Source organism: Vipera berus (assembly GCF_964194415.1).
Source record: "Vipera berus genome assembly, chromosome: 6".
Taxonomy (NCBI): domain Eukaryota; kingdom Metazoa; phylum Chordata; class Lepidosauria; order Squamata; family Viperidae; genus Vipera; species Vipera berus.
The window spans coordinates 60324481-60343404 of NC_138208.1; the positions used below are offsets into that span (position 1 = coordinate 60324481).

Consider the following 18924-nt stretch of genomic DNA (forward strand, 5'->3'; position numbering starts at 1 on the left):
GGTTATATTTGGTGATTATAGTTGAACTATGTACATTGAATTTTTTAATGAAAAGCAGAATATCTACAACCTACGTATCATATATATAATGCTGCAGTTTTTGTTGAACTGACTCTACTTAATCTTGCATGATGATGTCTTCAGCAGTTTGCTTGGTACTTTTTCCCTTAGTCACATCATCTTCCAAATTCCTGACCTGTAGCATGTGGCGCCTTCCAAAAATTACTTTTTCCTTCCCTTTTGGATTTTGAGTTACCGAAAACGATATAACATGCTTCACATTTTCCATCTAAGTAAGAAAGTCTGTGAATCCATTAAGGTCCAGAATCAATTTGTAAAGGAAGAAGACACTACAGTACTCTTGGGGACCTAGAGGGTCAGCCTCCTGGGGAGGAGGCTGAATCACAATATCATTATCAGTAGTTTACACTTTTGCCACATTGAGAGGTGTCCATTACTTCCATGTTGCCTATTCCCAGTTCGCTTAATAGGTTTCAGTTAGACTGAAACCTGTTAAGGTTTGTCTTTGTTCTAGAATCTAGATAAAGAAATAGCAGAGACAGCAGGACTAAGAATCAGCTCATATAGTAGCTATAAACAACCTTGATCCCCAGTGGCAGTGTTAGTTATGTATTTTGACACCACTGTTATGGAAAGTGTGTTCTTGTCAGAAATATTGTTGCTATCATCACTGAGAGGCTAAGTACCTAGCTTAAAACTAGAGACTGCAAATCAGAGGAGGCTGAGAAGTAATTGTGGTGAGATTGTTGCTGTTCTAAGTATATGTAGAGAATGATAAAATTCATATTTGCTGCAATTACGTAGCTGCAGGTGGTTTTTATTTTAACATGTGAGGTTGGTTATGTTTTTGTGCATGTCCGTGCTTTGACTTATTGTTGATTCCTGGTGACTGCTTGGACAAATTCCTGCAATTTTTTTGGCAAGGTTTCAGAAATAGTTTGCCATTGCTTGCTTCCTAGGGCTGAGAGAGAGTGGGCAAAGGTCACTCTCAGCTGGCTTTGTGCCAAAAGCAGGCTTCTAATTTCTAGCCTGCAGTTCTAACCACTATGCCAGACTGGGTCTTGGAAGTTGGTTCATAGCCACCTCTTAAATTTTCTTAGAAAATATATGTTGCTGGATATTTTTTATTTGTACTTTTTCATCTGAATAATAACATATTTGTTTGTATTTTCTGGGTTTTCTCCTGTGTAGAGTGAATTCCTGTTTAATAGATCACTTTTATTCATTGCGGTACTTTTAAGATATTTTCTCTGATGTTTTAGTTACTATATAACTCCGTAGTCTGTAAATTATTTTTACTATTATATGTAGTATTTGACTTACGACCATAGTTGGACTGCAATCTCAGTTGTTGAGGAAAGCAGTGATTAATGAAATACCCATGTAAGTGTTTCACACAATGACCATAATCACAAAACTCCCTGTTGCAGTTGTTAAGCAGTGTCCCAGACCATTAAATGGATGGAGCGAAGGGCTGCTTGCTGGCAGGATTTCAGCTTCATGTGAATTTGAAATCTTCCTGGCAGGCAGCCTTTTCACTTTCAAACATTCCTGCAGCCCATCAAAGGGTTTCTTCCATGCACAGAAGGGAAATCCTTCATGGGACTTCAGGAATGGAGCTGAAATCTTCATGATTTTGACCCCATTCCTGGAGCTCACCAAGGGATTTGCGTTCCCCTTCATCCTCTTTTTGCGTCCTTCTCTGCTGGCTTCCCCATTGACTTTCTAATGACTTAGCAACCAGTTTTAAATGCAAGCCAATTACCAAGCACCTGAAATACAGTCATGTGAGGTAGGGTGATGTTTTATGACAGCCAGGTGGTAAAACACTCTTTTTGAGGCTCTTAGCTCTGGATTGTTGAGGACTACCTGTATGTGAACGAATCGAAAACTGGAATTTCATATTTGCAACATTTCCACTAAAATTTGGCCGACCTATTTCACAACAGTGGCACATACCGTATTTTCCGGCGTATAAGACAACTTTTTAACCCATGAAAATCATCTCAAAAGTTGGGGGGTCGTCTTATACGCCCAGTCGTCTTATACGCCGGAAAATCAGCGAGCCCGGGAAGGCATGCCCTCCCCTCTCACTGTGGAGGAAGCAGGGCAGGCTGGCGTCTGGCGGGAGCCAGCAGGGCAGTCCTGCGCACGCGCGCGCTCCCCGACTGTTAAGGAGCACTCCTTAGCAGCCGGGGAGTGCGCGCGTGTGCAGGACTGCCCTGCCGGCTCCCGCCTGACGCTCTTCCCTCCTTAGGAGCCGGGGAGCGATGCTGCCTCAAGAGGGAAGAGCGTCGGGCGGGAGCCGGCAGGGCAGTCCTGCACACGTGCGCACTCCCCGGCTGCTAAGGACTGCTTCCTCCACAGTGAGAGGGGAGGGCATGCCTTCCCGGGCTTGCTGATTTTCCGGCGTATAAGACGAAAAATCTTGAAAATCCTCTCAAAAGTTGGGGGGTCGTCTTATACGCCCAGTCGTCTTATACGCCGGAAAATATGGTAATCAACTCAGGCATGTTTTGTTTGCTCAGTATGGACCAGATCTTTTGGTTACTTCTAAGAAACCTGAAGTGCTTTTGTTTTTGATGGGAGTTGATGTCTAAAACTTAATCCACATTATATTTCTATCAAAAACTAAAGAATAATTCCAGAGTTGATATAATGGCATTTACAGTTTGGGTTTAAAGTATTGAATGTTATATAGTGATTGCTGGTCTTAAAGATAATTAAATTGGTTTCAGTGGATTCCAGTTTAAAATTGATTCATTAAAGGTTTGCCATGTAATTTGGTTGTCAATGTAAAAAATATGAGGAGTCATTGACTCATATGATTTGGTCTTGTTAGTCATTGACATTTTTTTGAAATGACATTAATATATGTGACTAAATTTGTAGAGAAATCTTTTAATGTTAAAGATGTTAATGTGTTGAATTATTCCATATTCACATATATACACACAAGTGTGTGTGTATCTAATGCAGCAACATGGTGGAGATTTTAATAAGTAATTTAAGAATGAAACTGTAAAATAAATGATATTTTTGTTCAGTTTTTTTACCAGTTACAATTATTTATTGCTGTTGTTGCAATATAGAGGGGTTTTTTTTTGCATGCATGCATAGATGATGTACTAGATCTTTTTGCTGACATGATACGCCCAAAACAGTGCTATCAGAGAGGTCTGAAATGGTATGAGAATGATGACATAAGCTTATATTTTGAGAATGGACCATCCCAAACAATAGGAGTCAGTGTGGTCAATATTATAGAGTACTTGTTTAATATTATAGGGTACAAGTACTAATAAAAGTGAATCACTTTTATTAAACTGCATTAAATTATGATACTGCAATAACTTTTGTTCAAAAATGAAAATTGTACAATAGTAACTTGAACAGTATTTTCTTTTTTGCATATTCATTTTTACCTTTTTTGCTGGATGTTTGAAGCTTATATGGAGATTAGGATCTTTACCATTTAGCATATTACTTTATTTCTTGGTTTGGTGTATTTCAATTTCCCCCTCATTTTATATATGATTTAAAATTGAGGAAGAGGAAGGACGGTATGTGTGTGTCTCTATAGCGGGTTTAGTTGTGCATTCCAGGAACTTGAATAATAATAAAAGAGCTCTTACATGTTTTTAAAAATATAACCTCTTCCATGTGTATCCAATAATTTTTCAAGTGTGACTCTGAAAGGCCTTTTGATAAAGGGAATAACCTTTGGTTTTTGATAATTTATAGTTATTCCTCTATACAGCAATAGACCAAGGGATGAAAATTATCTTTGCTGAAGCTAGTTAAGATTATTGAGGTATTTGCAACATTGTTCGCATAAAGAAATATTGCAGTGGATAAACCTTCCAGTTTAGGAGATGAATGTTTTTTTAAATCAAAATTGGCCAATATATTGATCTGGAATTTATCCACATGTTCTATCTCTAAAGGGACGCGGTGGCTCAGTGGGTTAGGACGCTGAGCTTGTCGATCGGAAGGTCAGCAGTTTGGCGGGTCGAATCCCGAGTGCCGCGTAGCAGAGTGAGCGCCTGTTACTCGTCCCAGCTTCTGCCCACCTAGCAGTTCGAAAGCATGTAAAAATGCAAGTAGAAAAATAGGGACCACTGCGGTGGGAAGGTAACAGCGTTCCGTGCGCCTTTGGCGTCTAGTCATGCCGGCCACATGACCACGGAGATGTCCTCGGACAAGCGCTGGCTCTTCGGCTATGAAACGGAGATGAGCACCGGCCCCTAGAGTCGGAAACGACTAGCACACATGTGCGGGGGAACCTTTACCTTTACCTTACCTCTATCTCTAATTTGTTTTGTTGTCCCTTTCTTTCTGGCTTGGTGTTACAGTTTACACATCACACTAACTTTTGTATTCTGATTTGTCATAGCATGTGAGGTAAGCTAGGGAGATTTCCCTAGATTCTTAGAAGCTAAGTATACTTTTCTTCTGATTTCTCTTCATCAATTGTAATCAGTTCCTTCTAGTCCCTGTCTTCCACTTTTCTTCTTTTTTCCTTTCTTTTCCTTTCTCAAGTTTTATTTTTTTTAAAATCTCACCTTTATTATTGCTCTCCTTCCTGCACCTTCTATTCCACCTTTTTGTTCCTCCAGGGAAAACAGTGTCACTGATAATAGACTATTGGGAGAATGGTAAAAAGTGTTTTTCCTCCCAGTGGCAACAGTGATAAAAGCAGCCATATTAAACTGACACTTCAATAAACAGTAGTAACTGGAAGAATATCATCATTTAAAGCAGTAACGTAAAAAAGTCAATAGTAGCCTCTAGTTGTATTGGATGAAGTAGATCAGTGTGTATGTGTGAGGGGAGTAGTAGTGATGTTTAGAGTTCATATTTTTTACTTGCAAAAAGTGTGATCTGTGTATTGCCTGATTAGGAATATTAAAATCTCAAGCAATCTTGTTGCTTTTATCTTCTTACTGCTGAATTTTTAAAATAAAATTATGCAGTCCGTTGTAACTTTAGGAAGTATTATTTATTTGTGCAAGCAAGTGTTTTACCTCTAGTCTTAGCTGCTTATAAGAATTCAAATACATTATTTCAACAATGAAACATTTAATGAAGATAATTGGAACTGGAATTTATTTCACTCAAAAAGTAAATATGACTGAATCTACATATTCTTGCTGGGTAGTATAACTGATAGACGGGCAGTCTAGGTAGTCCTCAACTTAAGCCCACAGCTGTGACCAAAATTGTTTCTGCTGATATTTCTCAAGGCAGTTTTTAAGTAACTCATTCCTGATTTTGCAACACTTTTTGCCATGTTTGTTAAGCAAATCACTGCACTTAACTGAATTACATAGTCAGTTCCCCCATTGACTTTCCTTGTCAGACGCAAGGTGGGAAGGTCACAAATGGTGATCCCGGGATACTACAACTGTCATCAGTACATGCCGTTTTCCAAGCGCTTGTGGCACAGTGGTTAGAATGCAGTACTGTAGGCTGACTCCTGGCTACCAGCAGTTTGGCAATTCGAGTCTCATTGGCTCAAGGTTGACTCAGCCTTCCATCCTTCTGAGGTCTGTAAAATGAGGACCCAGATTGTTGGGGACAGTATGCTGACTCTGTAAACCACGTAGAGAGGGCTGTAAAGCACTGTGAAGTGATATATAAGTATGTGCTACTGCTATTGCTCAAATTTTGATCACACGCCATTGTGTTAATAGATTTGTTAATATATTCTTGTGTAGTAAGGGTGAGCTTAATTCCAACTAACTATATCCATTCAAAGTTATTGGCAAAATTACTTAAGAGTTTGTTTTAGGATATTTTCTTTACTGTTTTACTCTTGCCTGAGTATATGTCATTAAATCATTTCAACTGTTAGTTACCACATAGGCAGATTTTCAACACTATGATCTTCCCTAACTTGGTTTTTCCAATTTACCAGTGGAGCACCCGTTGTCGCTGTAACCAAGTCCATTCATTTTGCTACTGGTCATCTTCTTCTCTTTCCTTCCACCTTTCCTAGCATTGGAACTTTCTCAAGAGAACTACATCTTTGCATAATGTACCCAAAGTAGGTTAATTTCAGCTTAGTCATTTGTGCTTTAAGTGAGAATTCAGCATTTATTTGTTTGATAACCCATTTGCTTATTTTCTTGCCTCTCCATGCTATTCTTGGGAGTCCTCTCCAGCACCAGCTTTCAGAAACATATATTCTGTTTTATTATAGTCAACAGCTCTGGAATTGTCAAGTATCTCCCATCCAAGTGTTAACGATCTTAGTTTCTAGAAGCAGCCAAGCTTGGTTAAGTTCTGGTCCCTAAAGATTGTTGACGAAGTAAATTAATTAGTTTATTCAGTTACTTATTTGACGATTGATTTGGTTTCACTAGCAAGTCTTAGAACAATGTAATTGTTTAATACTTGCTTCAACTTTTGGTGATTTAAAACAAATTATAGTTTTTGATGAACATATGCTTAAATCATTCATATGATTTCATATATTTGAAGATAGACATAACTATAGTAAATACAAAGTCATTTGTTGTTGTTAGTTGCGAAGTCGTGTCCGACCCATCGCGACCCTATGGACAATGTTCCTCCAGGCCTTCCTGTCCTCTACCATCTTCTGGAGTCCATTTAAGCTCACGCCTACTGCTTCAGTGACTCCATCCAGCCACCTCATTCTTTGTCGTCCCCTTCTTCCATTGCCCTCAATCTTTCCCAGCATTAGGCTCTTCTCCAGTGAGTCCTTCCTTCTCATTAGGTGGCCAAAGGATTTGAGTTTTAGCTTCAGGATCTGGCCTTCTAAAGAGCAGTCAGGGTTGATCTCCTCTAGGACTGACCGGTTTGATCGCCTTGCAGTCCAAGGAACTCGCAGGAGTCGTCTCCAGCACCATAGTTCAAAGGCTTCAATTCTTTGGCGCTCAGCCTTTCTTATGGTCCAACTTTCACTGCCATACATTGCAACTGGGAAGACCATAGCCTTGACTATACGCACTTTTGTTGACAGGGTGATGTCTCTGCTTTTTAGTGTGCTGTCTAGATTTGCCATGGCTTTCCTCCCGAGGAGCAAGCGTCTTTTAAATTCTTGGCTACAGTCCCCATCTGCAGTGATCTTGGAGCCCAGGAAAATAAAATCTGTCACTACCTCCATTTCTTCCCCATCTATTTGCCAGGAATTGAGAGCGCCAGATGCCGTGATCTTGGTTTTCTTAATGTTTAGTTTCAACCCAAGTTTTGCACTCTCCTTCTTCACTCGCAACAAGAGGCTCTTTAGTTCCTCTTCACTTTCTGCCATTAGAGTGGTATCATCTGCATATCTTAGGTTGTTGATGTTTCTTCCGGCAATCTTAATTCCAACTTTTGATTCATCTAGCCCTGCCTTTCTCATGATGTGCTCTGCATATAAGTTAAATAGGCAAGGCGACAGTATACAGCCTTGCCGGATTCCTTTCCCAATTTTGAACCAATCAGTGGTTCTGTGTCCAGTTCTCACTGTTGCTTCTTGGCCCGCATATAGGTTTCTCAAGAGACAAATAAGATGGTCTGGTATGCCCATCTCTTTAAGGACTTGCCACAGTTTGTTATGATCCACACAATCAAAGGCTTTAGCATAGTCAATGAAGCAGAAGTAGATGTTTTTCTGGAACTCTCTAGCTTTCTCCATGATCCAGCGTATGTTAGCAATTTGATCTCTAGTTCCTCTGCCTCTTCGAAATCCTGCCTGTACGTCTGGTAGTTCTCGATCCACATACTGCTGGAGTCTAGCTTGTAGAATTTTAAGCATAACTTTACTAGCATGAGAAATGAGTGCAATGGTGCGATAGTTTGAACATTCTTTGGCACTGCCTTTCTTTGGAATTGGAATGTAAACTGATCTTTTCCAATCCTGTGGCCACTGTTGAGTTTTCCAAATTTGCTGGCAAATTGAGTGTAGCACTTTTACTGCATCGTCTTTTAAGATTTTGAATAGCTCAGCTGGAATACTGTCACCTCCACTAGCTTTGTTGTTGCTCAGCTTTTCTAAGGCCCACTTCACTTCACATTCTAGGATGTCATAGGGAAGGAATTTTGGGAGTATCCAGCTATTTTACATTAAATTTGTTTTGCTTAAATTTAAATTTGATTTACATGTTCCACTTTTTATATTCAGATTTTTAACTGTGCTAGATGCATGAATGTGCACAAATATTAATATTGGTGCTTATGTGATATTATTTGAATTTTGGGACAGTGGGAAAATGGGAATATAGCAATCTTTCATAAAATCCAAAAGCACCATTGGTGACTTCTCACTTGTGATTTTAAGTTATGCTCAACTTATTGATTATTTTTCTGAAGCTGAAATTGTCTTCATAGAACATGGTATTTGCTTCTTGATTAATATTGATGTACATTTTGTATTTTTCACATCACAGATACTTGTGTTTTCAAATCAGATAAATATTTTAAAACTATTTCAAAGTTTCTCCAGTTCAAATATCCTTTGGTGTGACATATTATTGTAAGCAATATAGAACTGCTGTTGGGGCTGGGGTCATCTTGGTATCTGTCACAGCAGCACTAACATGGAGTAGGTGGAAAATTACTAATAAAAACATTCTTATAAAATGTTCTTATAAAATACAGTCATTGGCATCCTGTCCTATTTTTATAACAGAAATTCATGCTCTTAGTTTTCTGAGGGGAAAACAATACTAGGTCAGTTAGTTGAAAATATGTACATTTCTGTGACTTAGGGGACGGGAACTGTTTTGCTCATTTATTTATCTTTTTTTCTCTTTCAGGCAGGCTGTTAAGCTGTCAATACGCAGCTGAACAGCATGCAGTCCTTTCGGGAGCAGAGCAGTTACCACGGAAACCAACAGAACTACCCACAGGAAGTACATGGTACATCCCGGCTAGAGGAATTTAGCACTCGCCAGCAAGCTCAGATGTTTCAGAGCTTTGGAGGAGGTAGCAGCACTAGTGGACGCCGTGAAGCAACAGGAAACTCTGCATCTATGGGTAGTGAAAGCTCTGGACATCAGAGTTATCAAGGTTTCAGAAAAGAAGCAGGAGAATTCTATTATATGGCTTCCGGTAAGGATCCTGTAGCCGGAGGAGGACAACAGCTTCCTCAGCGTAGGCCTTCTGGACCAGTACAGAGCTATGGACCACCCCAAGGCAGCAGCTTTGGGAGTCAGTATGGAAGTGAAAGTCACGTGACCCAGTTTCAAACACAACATTCATCACTTAGTGGAGTAACACATTATCAGCAGGACTATACTGGTCCTTTTTCGCCTAGCACTGCTCAGTACCAGCAGCCAACATCTAGCCAACAACAGCAACAAGTGCAGCAAATAAGGCAGCAGCTTTATCAATCTCATCAGCCTTTACCACAGGCCTCTAACCAATCTGCCTCTAACACGCCTCATTTGCAGTCAATTCAACGCCCTTCAAATCTGCCTTCATCTGCTTCTAGCTATCCGTTAAGAATAGGTCAGTATAGTCAGCACTATCAGCCTCCTGTTTCTTCCTCTTCTTCATTTCCTTCTTCACAACGGTTTGGTCAATCTGGACAGAACTATGATGGTAATTATACTGTGAATACTGGTTCACAGTATGAAGGACATGCTGTTGGTTCAAGTGCACAAGCTTATGGGACTCAGTCAACTTACAGCTTTCAGACACAGCCAATGAAAAACTTTGAGCAGTCAAAGTTGACCCAAGGGAGTCAACAGGCACAAGGACAGGGACAACAGTCACAACAACAGCAGGCTTCTTCACAACATGTAATGCAGTATTCAAATACTACTTCCAAACTGTCTCTTCAAAGTCAAGTGGGGCAATACAATCAAGCTGAGGTCCCTGTAAGATCACCCATGCAATTCCATCAGAATTTTAGTCCCATATCTAACCCGTCACCAGCTGCCTCTGTGGTTCAGTCTCCAAGCTGCAGTTCCACACCATCTCCTCTCATGCCAAGTGCTGAGAATCTTCAATGTGGACAAAGCAACATTCCAGTAGCATCTAGAAACCGCATTTTACAAATGATGCCTCAGCTTAGTCCAACACCATCCATGATGCCAAGCCCCAGTGCTCAGAGTGCAGGATTCAAAGGATTTGGGCTTGAAGGCTTGCAGGAAAAACGACTTACAGATCCAGGACTAAGCAGTTTAAGTGCCCTGAGTAGTCAAGTAGCTAATCTACCCAATACAGTTCAGCACATGTTACTCTCAGATGCTTTGGTGCCTCAGAAGAAAAGCTCAAAAAAATCATCAAAAAAACCAGAGAGCTGCACAAACTCAGAAGGTTCCTCTCAGGCAGAGGAACAGCTTAAGTCTCCACTAGCAGAGTCCATTGATGGTGGTTGTTCCAGTAGTTCAGAAGATCAAGGAGAAAGGGTGAGACAATTGAGTGGTCAGAGCACCAGTTCTGACACCACTTATAAGGGGGGTAATTTAGAAAAAACTCAGTCATCACCAGCACCGCCATCTCAGAATGAACCTGCAAAAATCACTACCAGCTCTGCAGTTGAAGAAGAAGCGGCCTCCCCTCCTGATGGAAAAGAAGCCTTGATTTCTGTGGAGGTCCCCCCAAAGATCAATGAAAAGACAGTTGGCGTGATAGTCTCCAGAGAAGCTATGTCAGGAAGAGTGGAAAAATCAAGTGGACAGGATAAATCCCAGCAAGATGATACTTCTACAAGTGATCAAGTACTGCCATCTGCCTCTGCAGTGAAAGAGACTAGTCTTGTAGGAGCGCAGCAAGAGCCACAAGGTGGAAATAAAGGGAGCAGAACTGGGGACAGCACCACTAATCATAATGAAGATGGAAATAATCCACCTGGTCATGCTGCTATTGGCTCTAGCTTTTCAAGCAGAACAGAGCCTTCTAAATCCCCTGGTAGTTTGAGGTACAGCTTCAAAGATAGTATTGGGGTTAATATGCAAAAAAATTCTGGTACCTTTTCACAATATCCTTCAGGTCAGGATAAAGGGGAATTTTCAGTGCATAGTGAGCGAAAGGGCAGGAATGAAAAATTTCCCAGTCTGTTGCAGGAAGTTCTACAAGGCTATCACCATCATCCTGACAGGAGATATTCTAGAAATGCCCAAGATCAGCATGGAATCAGTGGAAGTTTAGAAAGTAGCATGAGACCCAATGTTCTGGTTAATCAAACAAATGAACTGAGTAACAGAGGTCTTTTAAATAAAAGTATTGGATCTCTTATGGAAAGTTCACACTGGGGACACTGGGATAGAAAATTAAGCGGCAGTACAGCTGAGATGAAACAGATAAATTTGGTAGACTATCCTATGCCTAGAAAATTTGACTTAGATTCTACAGCTCATGAAGGTGGAGGAGTCTCTGAGAGAAGATCAGTTATTTGTGATATATCACCTTTGAGGCAGATTGCTAGAGATTCCGGGCCACATTCTGGAGGGCATATGAGTGCTGATGGCAGGAGTGGAAGAAGTGACCGCCTGACTTCTGGTTTAAATCAATCAGTCATCCTCCCTGGTGGCCTTGTAGCCATAGAAGCCAAGCTAAAGTCTCACAGTGGGCAGATTAAGGAGGAGGATTTTGAACCTAAGACCTCTGCCAATGTTAACAACAAAAAATCGGGAGATCATTGTCACCATGCCAGTTTTAAACATGAATCTTACCGAGGGAATGCTAGTCCTGGAGCTGCAACATTTGATTCTGCATCGGACTACCTGCTACAACAGGATAGCCGAACAACACAGATGAGACGAGGACCTAGCAGAATAGGAAGCAGCCGGGAAGGAATGAGAGGTAAATCTCCCTCTCAATTTCACGATCTGGCAGAAAAGTTAAAGATGTCACCTGGAAGAAACAGAGGCCCGGGGACAGATCTTCACCAGATGAATCCACATATGGTGCTTTCTGACAGGGTCAACCGAAGTTCCTTACATACTTCTTTCTCTTCAAATTCTGAAAGTTCATCTTTGGCTTCAGCATATCATGGTAATTCTCGATCCCATGTTTATGGTGATCCTAATCAAGGACTGAATTCTCAGTATCACTATAAAAGACAGCTATACCATCAACAGCAAGAAGATTATAAAGATTGGAGTAGCAGCTCTGCTCAGGGTGTGATTGCTGCAGCTCAGCATAGGCAGGAAACGGCTAGAAAGAGCCCAAGACAGCAACAATTCTTAGATAGAGTAAGGAGTCCTTTAAAAAATGACAAGGATGGCATGATGTATCTCCATTCTGGTTCTTACCATGATGCGGGGTGCCAAGAAACCAGCCGTTGTTTATTGGGGGGTGAAAGCACTCTTCAGAATAAGTGTGTGGAAATTAAACACATGAATCAAAAGATCCAGCAACATGAATCAGGTTGGGATCTTTCCCGTCAGGTAACCCCTGGAAAGAGCAGTGGCTCTCTAGGGACAAGTCAGAAGAGATTTATTTCACAAAATAGTGATGCACATAGGCGTGATGATGTTGGTGATGTACTTAAATCTGCTAATGCCATGGTAAGAATTCCTGGCCAAGAAGATCAGTCTCCTCAAAATCCTTTAATAATGAGAAGGCGAGTCCGCTCATTCATTTCTCCTATTCCAAGCAAGAGGCAGTTGCAGGAAATGAAAACTAGTGGCATTGATGACAAAGGACGCGTGCTCCCTTCATCAAAGGATGGAGTTGATAAAACTCTCAATTCTTATGCCCATTCCTCTCAAAACCAAGATGTTGGTAGATCATTCTCAAAAGGAGAATCATCTAGGAATCTTCCAAGTCCTGATAATAGAAACTGTTCTGGTGTTTCCATCACAAGCCCAGCTAAAACAAAAATTCTTCCCCCACGAAAGGGTCGTGGATTAAAGTTGGAAGCTATTGTTCAAAAAATCACCTCTCCCAGTGTTAGGAGGAGTGCATCTTCAAATTGTGCTGAGGCTGGTGCAGATGCAGTCACTCTTGATGACATTCTGTCCCTGAAGAGTGGCCGCCCAGACAGTGGGAATGTGGCCAATCATGAGATAGAAGCAGAAAATATAAAAGAAGAAGTTGTGTTAGATCGAGAAATTCAAGTACTGCCCAATGAAATTTCTCGGACAATATCTTCTGAAGATTGGCATGATGATGGAGATGAGATTGTGAAAAAAGAGGTTTCTGACCATGCCACTGTTGGCAAAGACGGTTCAATGCCTGTCTTGATTCCAGCATCTTCACAGAAATCTGTTGGTCAAGTAAGAATTGATGGATCTGTAAGTTTTTCTGAATCAAAATCAATTCCCCCAACCAATATTTTGGCTCCTGAAACAAGTGCAAAACCAGAAGAAAAAGATGGAGGTACAATTACGACACCCAAGCCAGATCCTTTTCCTCCAAAGGGATATTTTCCTTCTGGTAAGAAAAAGGGAAGACCTATCGGTAGTGTAAACAAGCAAAAGAAGCAACAACAATTACCACTTCCATTAGTGCCAGAAGCAGTGCAGCTATCAGAGGAGGCAGTAGATGGTGAACCAAAACCTAAGAGACAGCGAAGAGAGAGGAGGAAAACTACAGCACAGCCACGAAAACGGAAACCAAGACGAGCTGCTCCCATTGTGGAGCCTCAAGAACCAGAAATCAAACTAAAATATGCTATTCAATCTCTTGATAAAACTGATACTAGGAATAAATCTTTTTTCCCTTACATTCATGTGGTAAACAAATGTGAGCTGGGTGCTGTATGCACAATAATTAATGCAGAGGAAGAAGAGCAGAATAAATTGATGAGGGGTCGAAAAGGACAGAGATCATCAACGCCACCTCCTAGCAATGCTGAGAGTAAAGTACTGCCTATTTCCTCTTTTATGCTACAAGGCCCTGTTGTAACAGAGTCATCTATTATGGGCCATCTTGTCTGTTGCCTTTGTGGCAAATGGGCCAGCTATCGCAACATGGGTGATCTCTTTGGACCTTTCTATCCACAAGATTATGCAGCCACACTGCCTAAGAATCCCCCTCCTAAGAAGTCCACAGAGATGCAAAACAAGATCAAAGTACGACATAAAAGTCTTTCTAATGGTTCCAAGACTGACACAGAGGAAGAAGAGGAGGAGCAACAGCAAAAAGAACAGAGAAGCCTGGCTGCCCACCCACGTTTTAAAAGACGACATCGCTCTGAGGACTGTGCTGGGGCTTCTCGGTCACTTTCAAGAGGTGCTGCTTGTAAAAAAACAACCATGGAGGGTGGCAGTGTTGGTGAAAATACTTCCTCAGACTCTAAACCCCCCATACCTACTTCTGAAGGTGGTCCTGAGTTGGAGCTACAAATTCCTGAACTACCTCTTGATAGCAATGAATTTTGGGTCCATGAGGGCTGTATTCTCTGGGCCAATGGGATTTACCTAGTCTGTGGCAGGCTTTATGGGCTGCAAGAAGCTGTGGAAATAGCTAAAGAGATGGTGAGTATTCTAATATATACACAATCTAATGTCTCTTTTACAAATGTCATGATATTTATTGCATTCTGATTTTCTTTTGCCATGTCTTAAACATATTTGTCCCACTGTAATTTTATGGATTCTTTATGTGAGCAAATATCGTAATTTTACATCATTCAGAATTATTTTGGATTGAAATTCATAGAATCATTGTATGCTGTGATAATTGTTTTCCTATTAGGCTATACATTTCCTTAAACAAATGCAGGGCTTAATGCTTGTAAAAGATAACATTTCATTTTGGACAGGTTGAATTTTTGTTCATATGATATGATAATGATATGTCCATGTACTGTACAGGTAGTCCTCATCTTACAACCACAATTGGACCCAAAGTTTCTGTTGCTAAGTGAGACAAGTGATTTTTGCCCCATTTTATGACCTTTCTTGCCATAATAGTTAAGTGAATCACTGCAGTTGTTAAGTTAGTAACATGGTTGTTAAATGAATCTGGCTTCCTCATTGACTTTGCTTGTCAGAAGGTCAAAAATGGGGATCGCATGACCCCAGGACACTGCAACCGTCATAAATATGAGTCAGTTGCCAAAAGTCTGAATTTTGATCCTGTGACTATGGGGATGCTGCAGTGGCCATAAGTGTGAAAAATGATCATGTCACCTTTTTCAGTGCCGTAACTTTGAACAGTCACTAAATGAACTGTTGTAAGTCAAGGACTACCTATACTCAAAAAAGGTATAGATATGATTGCCTTCTTCCAAGATATTTTTTTCACTTCTTAGTCTACCTTGCAGCTCTGTAATTTCTTGGTAGTCTTACATCTTAATAATAAGCAGGACTGGTCCTATTTAGTTTAGATCAGCCAAATTTAGTTAATGGGAATCACTTAACTGGTCTTAATAATCTGATATACAAAGAAGCATTTGTTGTTGGCATATTAAAACATCTTCATTATTTCTCAGACTGGTAAATCTGTGAAAGAAGTACATTTTAAAAGATAAAGTTTAGATCAAATATAAGGATTAGAAGGAAAAGCAAATTATTTGCCAGAAGATACCTTTAGATTGTTAACAAAATTATTCAACTATCTTCTATATAATGCTAACATTTCAGGGTAATTTTGCATTTTTAATTACTTGAAATTAAGCTTGGATGACTTTGTGAGTCTGTGTGTATACAGCCACATGCTTTATCTTCTCCAGAGGGTTGGGTTTTTTTTTAAATTCCATATGTTCATTGATCTGCAGAAGATAGACTTTATTAGCTTTGTTCCTTGCAGAAATACTTTTTTCAGATTCTAGATCTAACAGATATTAGCCAAGGTGGAAGAGAGAATATATTTAAAAATCACATAATGCAAATAACTTCTGACATCTTGACATAATAAAGGCAAACTTGTAAGGACTTCTGAACTCTTGTGCTGTGAAGCTGTTGTTTTCCACAGAAGGTGAATGGGAGGTCATTGTGCCAATTGCTGTAGCTGTTTCTTGGTTTGTCTAGATAATTTATGCTTTAGAAGCAAATAGATTTTTGTTGCATGTTTTAAGAGGTCTTAAGACATCTTAACAGATTGCTAAGTAATTTCTTCCATTCCTACTCAGACATTTTTGTCTGAGGGAAGTTAGATTTAGTATTTTCCGGCGTATAAGATGACTTTTTAAGCCATGAAAATCACCTCAAAAGTTGGGGGGTCGTCTTATACGCCGGGTCGTCTTATACGCTGGGAAAAAAAACCTTCGGATCTTTTCTCTTTTCTGCTGGGCGGCGGGATCGCTGGGTGAATGGAGGTAGGCATGGCGACCCGTGGTAAAGCGGCTGACGGCGAACGGATGATGGAGGGCAAACTCTCGTCAGCTTCTGGGGCGGCTACTGCAGCTGCCGCCGTTGCTCTCTCTAGGACTGGCCATGCTAGCGCCTCCAATGCTGGCTGACAGGTCCCCGATGAGAGGAGCGGGACTAGCCCGCGCCCGTCGTCTCGGGCAGCCGCTGCCGGGGGTGACTTTGTCGTCCTTCCCCAGCAACAGGAAGTTTTCTTGAGTCCCTTGCCGCCGCCACGGCCGCCACCTCTTCGCAGAAACACGACTCCCGCTCGGCTGGAGCCCTGGGCTGAATGGAGGCAGGCGATGGCGACCCGTGGTTAAGCGGCCGACGGCGAACGGGTGATGGAAGGCAAACTCTCGTCAGCTCCTGGGGTGGCTACTGCAGCCGCCGCCGTTGCTCTCTCTAGGACTGGCCATGCTGGCGCCTCCAATGCTTGGCTGTCAGGTCCCCGACGAGAGGACGGGCAGGCGGTCCCCAGAGGCGCCCCACTCGACCGTAGGAAGGGAGAGCCTTTGCTCCCGCCGAGGCACCGCCTGACTCGCGCCAACCAGAAGAATTGCTTGCCCGGTCACGGAGTGCAGAACTGAGAGCAGCAGCGCAGCAGGCGAGAGAGCTCAGAGAAAATAAGGCGAGGCGCCCCTTTGGCGGGAAAGGAGCAAAGCTGGGCCAATCACAGAGCAGGCGGAGCAGGGAAACGGAGCAGGGAGGAAAGGGAGCTTGATTTAAAAGGCGAGGCAGGTGTGACGTGGGCGTGGAGACGTTCCGTTAGAAATACCATAACGGAGGAGGCTCCGGGTGCTTTCCCGGATCAGAACGTGCGAACTGAGGGTGCCACTACAGTCCTCGTGTTTCCCAGGGTTGCCCGTCATGCCAGACATTCCCTATAGCCCGATTCTTTAGCTCCCCACATTCCTTAATTCGAGCGAATTTTGTCGGTGCTCCGTGGAGAAACAATATGCAAATGCCGTTTATTTAACTGCGCAAAATTTGGGGGAAACCTTGGTATTTGGGAACGAAAAGGCTTAAGACTTTTCATTTCTGTTTTATGCATGGGCTGGGTGGGTCACGAAGTTTACCTCTTTTATTTTAGCAACATCGTGGCACTTATAAAAAAAGGGTACTAAAAGAGTTGTTAATATGCAGATTGTGTGCCAGGAAGTGAAATATTGAGTTATTTCTTTCGCTTCTGTGTACCGTAAATATGCATAGAATCTGCATCTCCTCCTACTGGGGTGAATTCTCAATGAAGCACATTAGAGCTACCGGTACTTTATAAAACTGGGATTCTTTACCTTTGTTATAAGGCAGGGTTCCTCAAAGTCTTCAGCTTATTGACTCCCAAACACTCCTGTGACAAATTGCATACTACCGCTCAGATCGTCTTGGAGACAGGGAGGGCTGGGCAGGCAGGGAGGGAGAGCTGACCCACCCAATCCAAGCAGATTTTGTATGCAGGAAATACATTGCTTGTTGTGATTGGCTGGTTGTTTTATACTGGGAATGGTGATTCTGAGGGAAGGTAGTCTTGTCTGGTGAGCAGATACATGTGGTGGTGAATACAGTACAGCACAGCACCAGTATCTGTACTTGTTCATACAACTGGCTAACAGTCAAGGCCCCATCATGGCTCCACCAGTAAGAAGAAAGAAATATGAAGCCAGTTTCAAACTTAAAGTTGTAAAGTTTGCCATAGAACATAATAACTGTGCTGCTGCAAGACAATATGGAGTAACAGAAAAGATGGTTCAGGACTGGAAAGCAAATGAAAAAGCATTAAAGAGTATGCCAAGGGGTAAGTGTGCATTAAGAAGAGGCACTCCACATTGGCCAGAACTTGAAAAACATGTAATAGACATGGTGAATGAGCATCGCCAAAGCGGTTATATAGTGACAAGAAATAAAATATGTTTGTTTGCACTTCAGTGGGCCAAATCTAACCCAGATCACAGCAAAAGATTTAAGGCCACTGTATCCTGGTATACTAGATTCTTGGAAAGGCATAATCTGGTACTGAGGCAAAAGACAAAAATTTCACAAAAATTACCTGCAGATCTTGATGCCAAAGTAATTAGTTTCCATCGATACGTAATACAACAGCGCAATAAACATGGCTATGCGTTAAGTAGTATCGGAAATATGGATGAAACCCCAATGAGTTTTGATATGGTTGGAAATAAAACTGTCCATCCAAAAGGTGAAAAAACAATTTTAATTAAAACAACAGGACATGAGAAGTCCAATTTTACAGTGGTACTAGCATGCACAGCTGATGGCGCCAGACTGAAACCAATGATTATTTTTAAAAGAAAAACAATGCCAAAACTCAAGTTCCCTGTTGGTTGTTTTGTACATGTGAATGAAAAAGGCTGGATGGATGAAGAAGGGGTAAAGCTATGGCTTGATAATGTATGGAGCAGGCGACCAGGTGGACTTATTCAAAAACGTAGTCTACTGATGTGGGATATGTTCAGGGCTCATTTAACTCCCAGCACCAAGCAAAGGCTGGCAAGAATGAACACAGATGCGGCAGTTATTCCTGCAGGATTGACATCGTTGGTACAGCCACTGGATGTGTGCCTAAATAAGCCATTTAAAGATCGCATTCGTGAACAGTGGAATGAGTGGATGGTTAGCGGCGAAAAGTCATTCACAAAAGGAGGAAACATGCGTACTCCACAGTTGGATGTTTTGTGCAAGTTTGTCA

The 18924-nt window shown here is 41.5% G+C and overlaps 1 protein-coding gene across 6 annotated transcripts in view; it reads left to right on the forward strand.

Moving 5' to 3' along the window:
* TCF20 (transcription factor 20) overlaps nucleotides 1-18924 on the forward strand; it is an 85928-nt gene that overhangs the window by 24598 nt on the left and 42406 nt on the right. For 5 of the 6 annotated variants that reach the window (XM_081330503.1, XM_081330502.1, XM_081330506.1 and 2 more), the window contains exon 2: nucleotides 8787-14402. In XM_081330503.1, the coding sequence (XP_081186629.1) occupies nucleotides 8823-14402 (5580 nt within the window). In that variant the 5' untranslated portion in view covers nucleotides 8787-8822. Of the gene's footprint in view, nucleotides 1-5903; nucleotides 6071-8786; nucleotides 14403-18924 lie in introns of those variants that run through there. The other variant, XM_081330505.1, reaches the window with a different exon arrangement.